General features: G+C 48.2%; 1 protein-coding gene across 4 annotated transcripts in view; it reads left to right on the top strand.

The window, feature by feature from the left end:
* The window catches only part of USP8 (ubiquitin specific peptidase 8), a 144,660-nt gene that overhangs the window by 78,155 nt on the left and 52,386 nt on the right, over positions 1–14,119 (top strand). For all 4 annotated transcript variants that reach the window (XM_073568501.1, XM_073568500.1, XM_073568503.1 and 1 more), the window contains one exon: positions 12,084–12,491. In XM_073568501.1, the coding sequence (XP_073424602.1) occupies positions 12,084–12,491 (408 nt within the window). The remainder of the gene's footprint in view (positions 1–12,083; positions 12,492–14,119) is intronic.

Genomic DNA, 14,119 nt, shown 5'->3' with positions numbered 1-14,119 from the left:
ACAAATTCCAAGAATATAGAATGTCCCATATGCAATAGTCTCTTAGGAGCATCTTGGAGTAAAAGATTGTGCCAGGACTGTATTAATAAAACAGTAGCGGAAGAAACTCCCTCTTTCTTTATCGCCTTATTGGGGGACAGAGATAACCATGGGGTGTATGCTGCTGCTGCTGCTAGGAGGCTGACACTATGCAAAACAAGAAACTTAGCTCCTCCCCGGCAGTATACACCCACCGACAGGCACCAAGCACCTCAGTTTGTGCTTAGTGTCTGTAGGAGGCGGACCGGGATCTCCCCAGATCCGCATTTAATCATTTTCTTTTCAGGCTTTTGTTGTGTTTTTTAATGTTTTCCCCTTTCTTTTCCAGATACAGCATCAGGAAACGGGATGTGAGTTCATCCTGCTTTTCCTTTTAATGCGGCTGAGCGAGCAATGTGGTATTGCCCACATCGCAACTCTCAGGCCCGCAGGCAGGACCTTCCCCTATCACCCTCAGGTGCTAGGGGCCATGGATGGACGGTCCTAGCCGATTCCCCTCGTCATCCCTCTCCTAGGACAGGGCTGAGAGGAAGACGGCGGTCGCCAGCGGTGACGTTTCCCCTGACACTGGGGTTGGAGCAGTCTTCTGCACCATACGGATGGTGCGGGTACTGAGGATCGCCTCTCCCAGCGGCCTGCGCTCTATCGTGGGCCCCTGCGGTCAGCCTCTTCAGGGACATCAGGTAAGCTTCTGAATGTACCCTTCAGCCCCGCTCTCATAGACCTATCAAAGACTTCTGCAATCAAGTACCTCACTCCTCCTTTTGACACGGCGCTCTGACGCGCGTCCCTCCTGTCGCGGGGGGGGCGCTTCCTCGGTCTGCGTCCCCTGTCCTCAGTATTCAGCCCAGAGAGAGTTCTCCTTTAACTGCGGTAGTAGGCATCCCGGGCGCGCCGTCGCTAGTGAAAGCAGAGGGAGCGCTTTCACTTTCATTTTCAAAGCGGTCCTCCCTCTCCCTGTGCGCGCGCTTTCTTCGCGCGCTTCTACAGCCTATCTCAGGGCTCCTTTCTCTTTAGCCCTGTCAGCGTGTCATTAACCGCGCCCCCTCCCCGGGTCTCAGCCAATCACGCAGTGCAGTGGCTAAGCTCCGCCCACCGCCAGCATACTCTTCCTGGATTTCCGGAGCTTCTTCCTTCTTCTCTCTGGATTTTTGCCTGGGGGCCACAACGCTAGTGTGTCTGCTTCAGAACCTCGGTAGGCTCGACTCTGACTCTCCCTGACGCTTAACTTAGCTCCCCCCCCGCAGTTTCTTTCAGGTAGTGTTTCTACCACTGAGACTTATGCCCAACCCTGCAAGGGCCTTCTGCTCCAGACCCACCGCTACTCACTACGCCTGCGCGCTGTAAAAAGAAGTGGGCTTCAGGTCAGTCGTCTCCCCTCTGCCCGTCTTGCAGCCCTTCCGCCATGTCTGCCCCTCAGGAGCACTCCGAACCCCGGGTGGAGACCACCCCACCCCCTGAATGGGCCGTGGCGATATCTGTCAGTTTCTGATCTGACAAAAGTGTCTCAATCGCTGGTCCAGGTCTTAGAGCGGTTACCTCAGTTATCTGCAGTCACCTGTGCACCGACCGCCTCTCATAGTGAGTCGACAGCACCGGACCGTGACCCTCAGACGGACAGACCGGGTAGGGGCTCTAGGAAGCGGGTCCTGTCTGGCTCTTCTTCAGTTCGCAGGGTCCTCCGCTTCTCTCAGGCTACGCTCCTCGTCTCCCTCATCGGCAGACGATCCTGGATCAGACTCAGATGCGGACAATATAGCTAGAACTCGGGATATGGTAGATAGTCTCATATCGGCTATATACCAAACACTCAAGATAAAGGAGGATAAGGCCCCCCCTCAGGAAAGCTCTGTTTCCCTTAAGAAAGCGAGGCCTCCATCTCGAACCTTTCCTAATAACAAGGATTTCAACACTTCCTTAGCCAATCACTGGCAACATCCTGAGAAACGTTTTTCAGGCCGCAAGTACTTAGATGTACTTTATCCCTTCGATGGGGATCTAGTCACGAAATGGACCAAAGCTCCCGAGGTAGATCCACCAGTCTCTTGTATTTCCTCTAAGACGGTTCTTTCCCTTCCGGACGGAGCTTCTCTTAAGGACCCATCAGACAGGCAAATAGAGTCGTTGGCTAAGTCAATCTTTGAGGCATCCGGCACATCCCTCTGTCCTATCTTCGCATCCGCTTGGGTGGCGAAAGTCATTTTGGCTTGGGCAAAAATTCTGCGCAGGGGCATTTCAGCGGCAGCTCCTCAGGACGAGCTGGCAGATTTAGCAGACCAAATTAATCATGCAGGCAAGTATCTTTTGGCCGCCTCCTTGGACGCGGCAGGGTGCGTAGCTAGAGCTAACAGCAACATTGTGGCCGTACGCCGCATTCTTTGGTTGAAGTCTTGGAATGCGGATGCCACCTCAAAGAAGTCGCTCACCAACCGGGCATTTCACGGTACTAGGCTCTTTGGCGCCAAGCTGGATCAGATAATCTCGGATGCCACTGGTGGAAAGAGCACTTCCCTTCCACAGTCCCGCCCTAAGAGGTTCTTTAACAGGAAGGTTTCTCGGCCTTTTAGGTCCTTTCGCCCCTTCTCTCCCGCAGAAGGTTCATCCCAGCAGGACCGGAACACTGCTTTCAGTGACCGGAGAAAGCCATCTTATAAGCCGGCCCCTCGCTGGAGATCCAGAGGTCAGCCTTCCAGGTCCTCAGGCTCTCGATCCGGAAGGTTTTCATCTAAGTGACGGGTCACCCCCACCTGGAAAGCTTTCCAGGGTGGGAGGCAGACTTTCCTTTTTCAGGGGCGCGTGGCTATCCGTTGTCGACGACGCTTGGATCAGGGAAATCGTCACATCCGGATACAAAATCGAGTTTTCTTCCCTCCCAAACAGTCGTTTCTGTCTGTTTCGATCCCCAAGACAGCGATCACAGGTTCCAGGGTTCCTTCAGGCCGTCTCCTCTCTCCTTTCCGCCGGGGTCATCGTTCCCGTTCCTACAAACGAACGTTTTTTAGGGTTCTACTCGAATCTCTTTGTAGTCCCGAAAAAGGACGGCTCTCTTCGTCCAATTTTGGACCTCAAGCTGCTCAATCGCCACGTGAAGATCCGCCACTTCAAGATGGAGTCTCTGCGTTCGGTAATAGCCTCGATGGAGCCCGGAGAGTTTCACTGCTCGGTGGACATACAGGATGCCTACCTCCACATCCCCATTTCTCTGCGGCATCAGAGATACCTCCGCTTTGCAATTCAGAACAATCACTATCAGTTCGCGGCCCTTCCCTTCCGCCTAGCCTTCGCCCCTCGTGTCTTTACGAAGGTGATGGCAACAGTCATGGCCATCCTTCGATCCAGAGGAATTCTTATCATCCCTTACCTGGACGATCTTCTGATCAAGGGCTCGTCCCGCCAAGACTGTCTTCACATAACCTTGGATGCCCTCAGACGCCTCGGATGGATAGTCAACAAGGACAAGTCCACTCTGCGCCCTACCTAGCGTCTGACCTTTTTGGGCATGGAGTTCGATATGAATCTAGCCCGAGTGTTTCTACCGAGGGACAAGTTTTCAACCCTTCGCAAGGGGATCCAGTCCCTTCAGCGCTCGAGGATCATGTCCCTTCGGTCCTGCATGAGAGTCCTGGGGAAGATGATAGCCTCAATGGAAGCAGTGCCCTTTGCACAATTCCACTCTCACCCTCTCCAACTGTTCCTCCTGTCAGTCTGGGACAAGACCTCGTTTTCTCTGGATCGCCCCATTCTTCTTCCGCTCAGAGTCAGACAATCGCTGACTTGGTGGACGTTGCCGGCGTCAGTTCTCCGCGGAAGATCCTTTCTCCCGCCTCGGTGGCAGGTCATCACCACCGATGCCAGTCTCCTAGGATGGGGGGCGGTCTACTATCAGAGAACGGCCCAAGGGCGTTGGAACGCCCAGGAGACTCTTCTGCCCATCAACCTTCTGGAGATCAGGGCAATCTTCCTCGCTCTCCTTCGTTGGCAGCATCTTCTCGTAGGCAAACCGGTCCGCATTCAGTCAGACAATGCCACGGCCGTGGCGTACATAAACCACCAGGGCAGTACTCGCAGCAGGCAGGTGATGTCAGAAGTGGCAAGGATACTCCGTTGGGCAGAGCGTCACGTGCCGGCGATTTCCGCCGTTCACATTCCAGGGGTGGAAAACTGGGCAGCCGACTTCTTGAGTCGCCAAGGTCTAGCGTCAGGCGAATGGTCCCTTCATCCCACAGTCTTCAGTCAGATATGCCAGCGTTGGGGCACCCCGGACGTCGATCTCATGGCATCTCGGATGAACAACAAGGTTCCTCACTTTGTAGCCAGGTCCAGGGATCCTTTAGCCGTCGGTTCCGACGCCCTAGTAATTCCGTGGTCCCAGTTCCAACTACCTTACCTGTTTCCTCCGCTTGCCCTGATCCCAAGAGTGGTGAAGAAGAGAAAGTCAGAGGGCATCCCAGTTATCTTAGTGGCTCCAGACTGGCCGAGACGCTCTTGGTACGCGGAGTTGGTGAACATGCTCGCGGACGTCCCCAGGATGCTTCCAGACCGTCCAGATCTTCTCTCGCAAGGCCCCCTTTACCACCAGAGTTCTCAGTCTCTGAGTTTAACGGCATGGCCGTTGAGGCCGCGATTCTGAGGGAATCGGGGTTTTCCAACCGGGTCATTCAGACCTTGATTAAGGCTTGGAAGCCGGCTTCCTCCCGCATTTACCATAGGTACTGGAAGGCCTTTTTTCGTTGGTGTGACGAAAACGATGTTTTTCCACTATCATTCTCCATTCCTCCCATTCTTGGTTTCCTCCAATCCGGTTTGGATGCGGGCCTATCCCTCAGTACCCTCAAAGGCCAGGTGTCTGCCCTAGCAATCCTCTTCCAGAAGGATCTAGCTTCCTTACCACAAGTGAAGACTTTTCTCCAAGGAGTCGCTCCTCCGATAGATCCATGGGATCTCAATCTTGTTCTTGGCGCTCTCCAGAAGGCGCCGTTCGAGCCAATCCAGGATATCCCTCTGTCTTTTCTTTCATGGAAGGTGGCTTTTCTAATCTCCATTGCATCCATCAGGAGAGTTTCTGAGCTGGCGGCCTTATCCTGTCGTTCTCCGTACCTTATCCTCCACCAAGATAAGGTTGTTCTCAGGCCAGTTCCTTCTTTCCTTCCGAAAGTGGTATCTCCCTTTCACATTAACGAAGATATCGTCCTTCCATCGTTTTGTCCTGCGCCTGCTCATCCTCTGGAAAAGTCGCTCCACAAGCTGGATGTAGTGAGAGCCTTGCGTGTTTACCTTGCCAGGACCGCTTCCTTTCGCCAATCTGATTCCTTGTTTGTCATTTCTGAGGGTCGCCGGAAAGGTCTTCCGGCTTCCAAATCCACAATTGCTTGTTGGATTCGGTCTACCATCCTGGAGGCCTACCGTCTTCAGGAGAAACGGCCCACTCCACCCGGGCTGTAGGGGCTTCTTGGGCTGTGCGGCACCAGGCTTCGGCCTTACAACTCTGCAGGGCCGCGACCTGGTCGTCTTTGCACACCTTTGCGAGGTTCTACAGGGTTCATACCCAGGCCTCGTCTGATGCAGCTCTTGGTAGGAAGGTTCTGCAGGCGGCGGTGGCGCATCGACCGACCTAAGCCCTTCCTTATTTCGTTCCTTTATTGTTGTTCCCACCCTCGGGACTGCTTTGGAACGTCCCATGGTTATCTGTGTCCCCCAATAAGGCGAAAAAGAAAGAGGGATTTTGGGTTCTTACAGTAAAATCTCTTTCTTGGAGCCTTCATTGGGGGACACAGCACCCTCCCTGTTTAAGTAGTACTGTGTTGGGTCTGAGAGTCCCTTGTTGAGTTGGTACATATGTTTATGGCTTTTGGTTGCTTCTCCTACTGCTTTTTTCACCAACTGAGGTGCTTGGTGCCTGTCGGTGGGTGTATACTGCCGGGGAGGAGCTAAGTTTCTTGTTTTGCATAGTGTCAGCCTCCTAGCAGCAGCAGCATACACCCCATGGTTATCTGTGTCCCCCAATGAAGGCTCCAAGAAAGATTTTACGGTAAGAACCCAAAATCCCTCTTTTTTGGATAACCTGAGATCCCTGATTCAATCAGAAGTCTGTAAATCAGTGAGGGCTTTACATTCAGTGGATACGAATAGCAAAGCAAGAGATAGATCCAGCCCCTCAGTAGTCTCTCAGGAAGACTCCACAGGGTCAGAGGAGGACTCCGATAAATCCCACTATTCAGACTCTGATGAAGACGCATTCCCAGTAGAAGCTACAGACAAGCTTATAAAAGCAATCCGATCTACTATGGGGCTGGTAGATGAGCGAGCAAAAAAGATGGCTCAGGAACTCATGTTTAGCGAGTTGTAAAAGAAGAAACGTAGAGCCTTCCCTATTAACGAACAGCTGGAAGGGCTCATAAAAAGGGAATGGGAAAAACCAGAGAAGAAGTCTCAGATAATCAATTCCCTCAAAAGGAGGTATCCCTTTGATGAAGACGCATCCTCATCCTGGGATAGAGCTCCAAAAATTGATGTAGCGATCTCAAAAGTCACCAGGAAATCCTCCCTACCCTTTGAGGATTTAGGTTCCCTAAAGGAACCTCTGGACCGAAAGACAGACAATTGTCTTAAAACATCCTGGGAGGCCTCGGCTGGTGCACTAAGGCCTGCTATCGCGGCCACTTGTGTTGCTAGATCCCTAAAAATATGGGTTGATAACCTGGAGGATTAGCTAGAGCAAGGAGTCCCCAGGGAGTCTATCTTAGATGCAATACCGGCCATCAGAGCAGCAGCAGTCTTTCTCGCTGAAGCGTCAGCAGATTTGGCCAGGCTAGCAGCAAAATCAGCAGAATTAACTAATGTGGGACGCCGTGCAGTATGGCTCAAGTGCTGGCCGGGGGACACACAGGCAAAGATGAAACTTTGCTCTCTGCCATGTGAGGGAAATCTCCTGTTTGGACCGGCATTGGATGACGTATTGAAGAAAGCTGGCGACAAAAAGAAAAATTTCCCAAAACAGCCATTTCAGGACTTTCGGCGCTCCTCTCAGAAGGACCGAAAATTCAGAAGACAGCAGTACAGGGATCGAGACAGAAACAACTCTGACAAGCGATCCAGAGGTGAGAGAGGCTTCTACTTCGGCAAGCCCTCCAAAGACGCCAAAAAACCCTCCCAGTGATGGTCCTTCTCAGGTGGGGGGAAGGCTCTCTCACTTCCTCCCAGCCTGGGAGAGTATCTCATCCAGCGCCTGGATCCGACAAATTGTGGGGTCAGGTCTGAAGTTAAGGTTCCAGCACTGGCCGCCATGAAGATACATGCAGACTCCAGTACAGTCATCTCAAGAAAAACAAAGTCTGGAGGGGGAAGTAATATCACTCCTAGACAAACATGTCCTGGAAGAAGTTCCGGAAGAGGAAAAGAAGGGAGGTTTTTACTACGCCATATTTCTCATAAAAAAAGACAATTCCTTGGGGACGATTATAAATCTGAAAGGCCTGAAGAAATATCTGATAGTCCCATTATTCAAGATGGAAACAATAAGATCGGCGGTAAAGCTCTTCTTTCCTCAGTGTTACATGGCAGTCCTGGACCTCAAGGATGCTTATCATGTCCCTATCCGGCAACAAGATCACAAATATCTCAGGGTGGCGATCCAGATGAGGTCTCAGTGGCTTCACTTTCAATACAGGGCTCTGCCCTTTGGGGTAGCAATAGTCCCCCGAGTCTTCACGAAATTAATTGCAGAGGTCACAGCGCATCTCGGAAAAAGACACTCTGGTGATACCATATCTGGACGACTTCTTGATAGTGGGAAGAAATCTCTCTCTCTGTCAAGAACAAGTCAAAATAGTGATGGAGACACTACAGACGCTGGGATCGCAGCTGAACCTCAAAAAGTCCAAACTGGAACCAGCCATGATCCATAATTTCTTAGGCTTAACAATGGACTCTGTAGTGCAGGAGTGTCGCCTCCCAGAGGAAAAAGAAAAAATGATCAAAAATCTAATTGTGACAACATTAAAAAAAAACAGAAATTACTCTGAGAAGGGACATGTCAGTGTTGGGGTCCCTAACCTCCTGCATACCAGCAGTAAAATGAGCCCAGTTCCACACAAAAGAACTTCAGTGGTGTGTGCTACAAAATGACCTGAGGCTCCAGGGACAGTTAGAGCAAAAGCTCACCCTCCCGTACCTTGTACTCCAATCACTCAGGTGGTGGTTACAGTCTTCTCCGAGAGGAGTACCCTGGACGTACACAGCCTCCAAGGTAGTCACAACGGACGCCAGCCCTTGGGAGTGGGGTGCCCACCTAGACACACTATGGCTCCAGGATCCCTGGGGCCAGGAGGAAAGAAATCTATCCTCAAACGATTGGGAGCTGCTAGCAATTGAAAGGGCACTGAAAGGATTGTTGACACATCTAAGAGGACACCATGTGAGAGTCCTATCAGACAACCAAACGGCGGTCGCATATGTGAACCACCAGGGGGGCACCCGTTCTCAGGCCTTGATGCAAATAGCAAAAAGGGTCATGACTCTGGCAAAACACCAGTTCCTCTCATTATTGGCCCTGCATATCCGAGGCATGGACAACCTGAAGGCAGACTTTCTGAGCAGGAACCACTTGAGGCAAGGAGAATGGTGCCTAAAAGAGTCCATTTTTCAACGGATTGTGCATATGTGGGGGAAACCCAACATCAATCTCTTCGCCTCAAAAACCAACAGGAAGGTTCAAAATTTCTGCTCCCTAAGTCCAGCAGACAGGCCACTGACAGTAGATGCCTTCAGGATAGAGTGAACATCAGGTCTCCTGTACGCCTTCCCTCCTATATGCCTCATTCCAGCAGTTCTGAGGAAGATCAGGGAGGACAGAGCCAGAGTGATTATGATAGCTCCCTTTTGGCCGAAAAGACCATGGTTTTATTGGCTGAGAGTGATGTCGGTGCCGGACCCATGGGTGCTACCGGAGGACCACAACCTCCTAACACAGGGTCCCTTCAATCACAATCCGAAGTCTGGGCTGCAATTGACAGCCTGGAATTTGAAAGCTCACTACTAGAAAAGAAGGGATTCTCAGCAGAGTTAATATCCACCTTACTCAGTAGCAGAAACCAGTGACTACAAAAATTTATGGTAGATTATGGAAAAAATTCTTCTCTACCTCCGGCCCAATACGGGAAGGGGAAGTCCCGATAGTGACAATATTGGAATTTCTGCAGAAATGTTTAGAGTTGGGGTTAGCTGTCAGTACCCTCAAAGTACACGTCTCAGCCCTGGCAGTTTTATTCAACTGTGACCTAGCAAACAATAGGTGGGTGGTCAGATTTATCCGGGCCTGTACTAGAGCTGACTCTGTCCCGTCCCCTACTCCTCCTCCTTGGGATCTAACTTTAGTCCTATCATCTCTGACAGAAAGTCCGTTTGAACCACTAAACACAACATTAGTTCTAACACTAAAGACAGCCTTATTAGTGGCACTCACATCGGCCCGTAGGGTTGGGGACTTGCACACACTATCAGCAGACCCTCCCTACACTCAGGTCATGGACGATAGAGTTGTGTTAAAATTAGATCCAGCATACCTTCCTAAGGTGGTATCGAAATTCCATAGGGATCAAGAGATAGTCTTACCATCCTTTTGTCCTAACCCTAACAACCAGAAGGAGGAGAGGCTTCATTGCCTAGACGTTAAGAGATGTATCCTGCAGTATTTAGAGGTGACAAGACTATGGAGAAAACAGAGGGCCTTATTTGTCTCATACCAGGGGGCAAGAAAAGGCCTTAAGGTACTGTCACACTTAGCGATGTACCTGCGATCCCGACCAGCGATATGACGCGGTCAGGATCGCTGGTACATCGCTAAGTGGTCGCTAGTGAGCTGCCACATAGGCAGATCTCACTAGCGACATCGCTGGGGACGGGGGTCGCTACTTACCTGTCACACCAGGCGATCCTGCGTCCTCCCGCCCGGCTCCACACGTCGCAGGAAGCTGACGACGAGAAACAGTCCTGAACGTTCTCGCGCGATCAGCGATAACCAGCGGGGGAGCGGGTCGTAGGTAAGTATCAGACACAGAGATATCGCTATAACGTCATTAGTTATAGCGATATTGCTAGCGATATCTCTTAGTGTGACATGCCCTTTAAAGCCTCTAAACAGACTATAGCTAGATGGGTGAGAGAGGCCATCATGCTAGCGTATAGTAGTGCAGGCAGGGCTGTTCCAGAGGGCTTAAAAGCCCACTCCACGAGGGCCATGGCGACGTCCTGTGCGGAGAGAGCAGACGACTCCATTGACCAAATCTGTAAGGTGGCCACTTGGTCCTCTCCGTCTACCTTTTTCAAACATTATAGGTTAGACCTATCTGCTATCTCTGATCTCACATTCGGGAGAAGAGTGTTACAAGCAGTGATCCCTCCCTAAGAGAGCACAAATCTCTAACTCTCTCGTGGTGCCGTCATGTAGAATGGAAAAACACGGGTATTACATACCTGGTAATGTGTTTTTTTTTTTTTCATGAGACATGACGGCACCCTTATATTCCCTCCCTATTGATAACATCATTAGTTGGGTGCATTATTAGCAATATACATGTCCTTGGGTGTTGGAAATTTAGTAGTATAAAGGATGTATTATTTATATGCATACTAACCTGCGGAGTTCCTCTCGTGCTCTGTAAAACAACTGATGCGGAGAGAGGAGCCGCCCCTTTTATCTTGAAGGTTTCCTGTCCTTGTTGGACGGATCCCATCTCTCGTGGTGCCGTCATGTCTCATGAAAAAACACATTACCAGGTATGTGATACCCGTGTTTTTCTGTCATTAAACGAGGGGCACTAACGATTTTGACCGCGTGTGTACATTATGATTAGGAAAGCGTTCCCACATAATAGAGATCTGCTTAACTGACAGACGAGCAGCAACAAGCATGGTGGATGCCAGCACCGATTCTGGCTGTTTATTCCACTAGATGCCATGATCAATAAAGACCATTGCATCTTCTCAGAGGGAGGAAAAAGCTCTCGCTTTCAAACTATCAGCCACCCTGCTATCTGATCGCAGTGTGCCAATGGTTGCTATGGCAACCAGAAGCCATCTAGTGGCCTACAGGTCTGCACGGTAGGTACGGTGGGCCTCTAGTCCCTGCCACAAGCATAGTCTAACATGCCTTGTGTCAATGTCAGGGCTCGCTCACAACGACATGAGAAAACAATTGCAGCATGCTGCAAAGTGGCTCCACAAATTGGATCATGTGCACCCATACAACTCTCCAGTGAAACATTGGACTGCATGTGGATGTCATCTGAGTGCAGTCCAGTTTATGCGGACACAGCCACAGAGAAGTTGGAGAAATGAAGTATGCAGTGTTCTCCACGCCTGTGCTACAATTATTCCTTGAAAGAGAATCTGACTACAGTAAGCTGACACTTTGGTCAGTCTGTGCCAAGTGTCATTACCATAATAGATCCAATTCTCTTGTGTGAGAGTATATACGCTCAAGTGATATATATATTTTTATTTAGCGCAAAATGACTACCTGTGAAGTAAAAGGATTGTCAGTAGGATGAACCCTCCTAAGCCATCGTTATGGGCATGTAGATCATACGAAGCTGAAGAAAGTGATACCTTTATATTTGTGACCCACTTGAAAAATGATGCTAATGTAATGTGTGAGAAATGTAATTTATTAACCATTTTGTGTCTTAACTGCAAGTTTTGTAAATGAAAGCAAGCCAAAAACTCTCCTTTATATAACCTGACATGTGGCTTTACAGTCTATTTGCTGGTAAAGAACACTGGGAATTTTCTGCGAATACCGTCGAGGGGAAATTGATTGCCCCGGTATGATTTTATTTTACCCTTATGTGCTGCAATACCACAAGATATTTTATTCCTGTGCTATAAGATAGGTCAGAAGAGAAAAATTATATAATATATATTTATTTTCCTGTTTTTGTATGTTTCCTAGAAGTGCTATGTCAAGAATGTTTCTCTTTTGTAATCTTTTTATATCACATTTCTTGTATTATAATGCCCTGTTCTTTCTTTATACATGTCACTTGCAGTTTGATCGCACAAAGAAACCGACTGTTAGAATGGGTGACAGTCCCCAAAAAGCTAAAAATGAAGTGAAAGAAAACAATCCAATGCAAAATGGTAAAATCATTCCAGATCGTTCTACCAAGCCATCAATAAACACCAAAAAAGCAGAAACCTATTCTTTATCAGATAAAAACACATCAGAAAAATCTCAAGACCAAAAAGAGAACACCGACAAAGAGGAAGTCCAAATTGCTAGTACCCAAGAAGAAAAGCAAATTAATCGGCTCAACACCGGAGAATCGGACTCTGGGACTCCGCAGAAGAAACAAGAGCCAGAAAAAAAAGTTGTGATTGATAACGAAAATAAGGAAATTAAAAAAGCTGGCTCCGAGAAAAAGAAAGATATGTCTGTGGCTGCTAACCCTAACAAGGTAAAGTGATTTTCTATCAATTACAGTATGTTCCAGCTGCTTTTTGAGAAATTATGCAAGGAGCTTCTCTGATGACCACAAGTTCATGCTTTATACATACAGCCATTGGTTTCTATGGGGGTATCTTTCAATGCTTTATTCCCCAATATTAGCAGCTCCTGTGATTGTATATAATCCCCAGGAGTCTGAGCAGAAGTATTCCTTGTGACTAGCTCATCTTTAAGGGACCATATAAGTCTCTGTAATACAGTGGGGGGAAATAAGTATTTGATCCCTTGCTGATTTTGTACGTTTGCCCACTGACAAAGACGTGAACAGTCTATAACTTTAAGGGTAGATTAATTTTAACATTGAGAGATAGAATATCAAAAATAAAATCCAGAAAATCACATTGTATAAATTTATTTGCATTTTGCAGTGAGAAATAAGTATTTGATCTACAACAATTAAGAGTTCTGGCTCCTACAGACCAATTAGATGCTCCTAATCAACTTGTTACCTGCATTAAAGACAGCTGTCTTATATAGTCACCTTTATAAAAGACTCCAGTCCACAGACTCAATCAGTCAGACTCTAAGCTGGAATGGGCTACAAAAGTATAAGTAAGACGTGTGCCAATGAACATCTGGATGATTCTGTGAGTGATTGGGAGAAGGTGCTGTGGTCAGATGAGACAAAAATTGATCTCTTTGGGATTAACTCAGCTCATTGTGTTTGGAGGAAGAGAAATGATGCCTATGACCCAAAGAACACCATCCCCACTGTCAAGCATGGAGATGGAAACATTTATATTTTGGGGGTGATTTTTTGCTAAGGGGACAGGACTACTTCACCACATAAATGGGAGAATGGATGGAACCAAGTACCGTAAAATCCTGACTGACAACCTCCTTCCTTCCACCAGAACATTAAAAATGGGTCGTGGCTGGGTCTTTCAGCAAGACAGTGACCCAGTACATACAGCAAAGGGAACTAAAGAGGGGCTCAAAAAGAAGCACATTAGATCATGGAGTAGCCTAGCCAGTCTCCAGACCTTAATCCCATAGAAAACTTATGGAGGGAGGTGAAGCTCTGAGTTGACAAGCGTCAGCCTCAAAGTCTTAATGATTTAGAGATGATCTGCAAAGAGGAGTGGACCAAAATTCCCTCTGACATGTGTGCAAACCTCATCATCTACTACAAAAAATGTCTGACTGCTGTGCTTGCCAACAAGGGTTTTGCTACCAAGTATTACGTCTTGTTTGCCAGAAAGATCAAATACTTATTTCCCACTGCAAAATGCAAATAAATTTATACAATGTGATTTTTCTGGATTTTATTTTTGATATTCTATCTTTCAGTGTTAAAATTAACCTACCCTTAAAATTATAGCCTGTTCAAGACTTTGTCGATGAGCAAACTTACAGAATCAGCAAGGGATCAAATAATCATTTCCCCCACTGTACATTGTATGATTTTCTGTAAGCTGGAAAAGAAGTGCACAATTCAAAAATAAAATACAAAATTAAGAGATGAGCTCAGATTGTGATAGTGCTAGTGCTTACCTCTATATTGCTTTAATTACAATAGTGATTATGTAAATGCAATTTTACAGATGTTGTGTAGATTTAAAGGGTGGCCCAATACCT

Source organism: Dendrobates tinctorius, unplaced genomic scaffold (assembly GCF_039654945.1).
Source record: "Dendrobates tinctorius isolate UK_male_01 unplaced genomic scaffold, ASM3965494v1 ptg000022l, whole genome shotgun sequence".
NCBI classification, from domain to species: domain Eukaryota; kingdom Metazoa; phylum Chordata; class Amphibia; order Anura; family Dendrobatidae; genus Dendrobates; species Dendrobates tinctorius.
The sequence above is the reverse complement of the archived record's forward strand: the minus strand, read 5'-3'. Positions and strand labels throughout refer to the sequence as shown.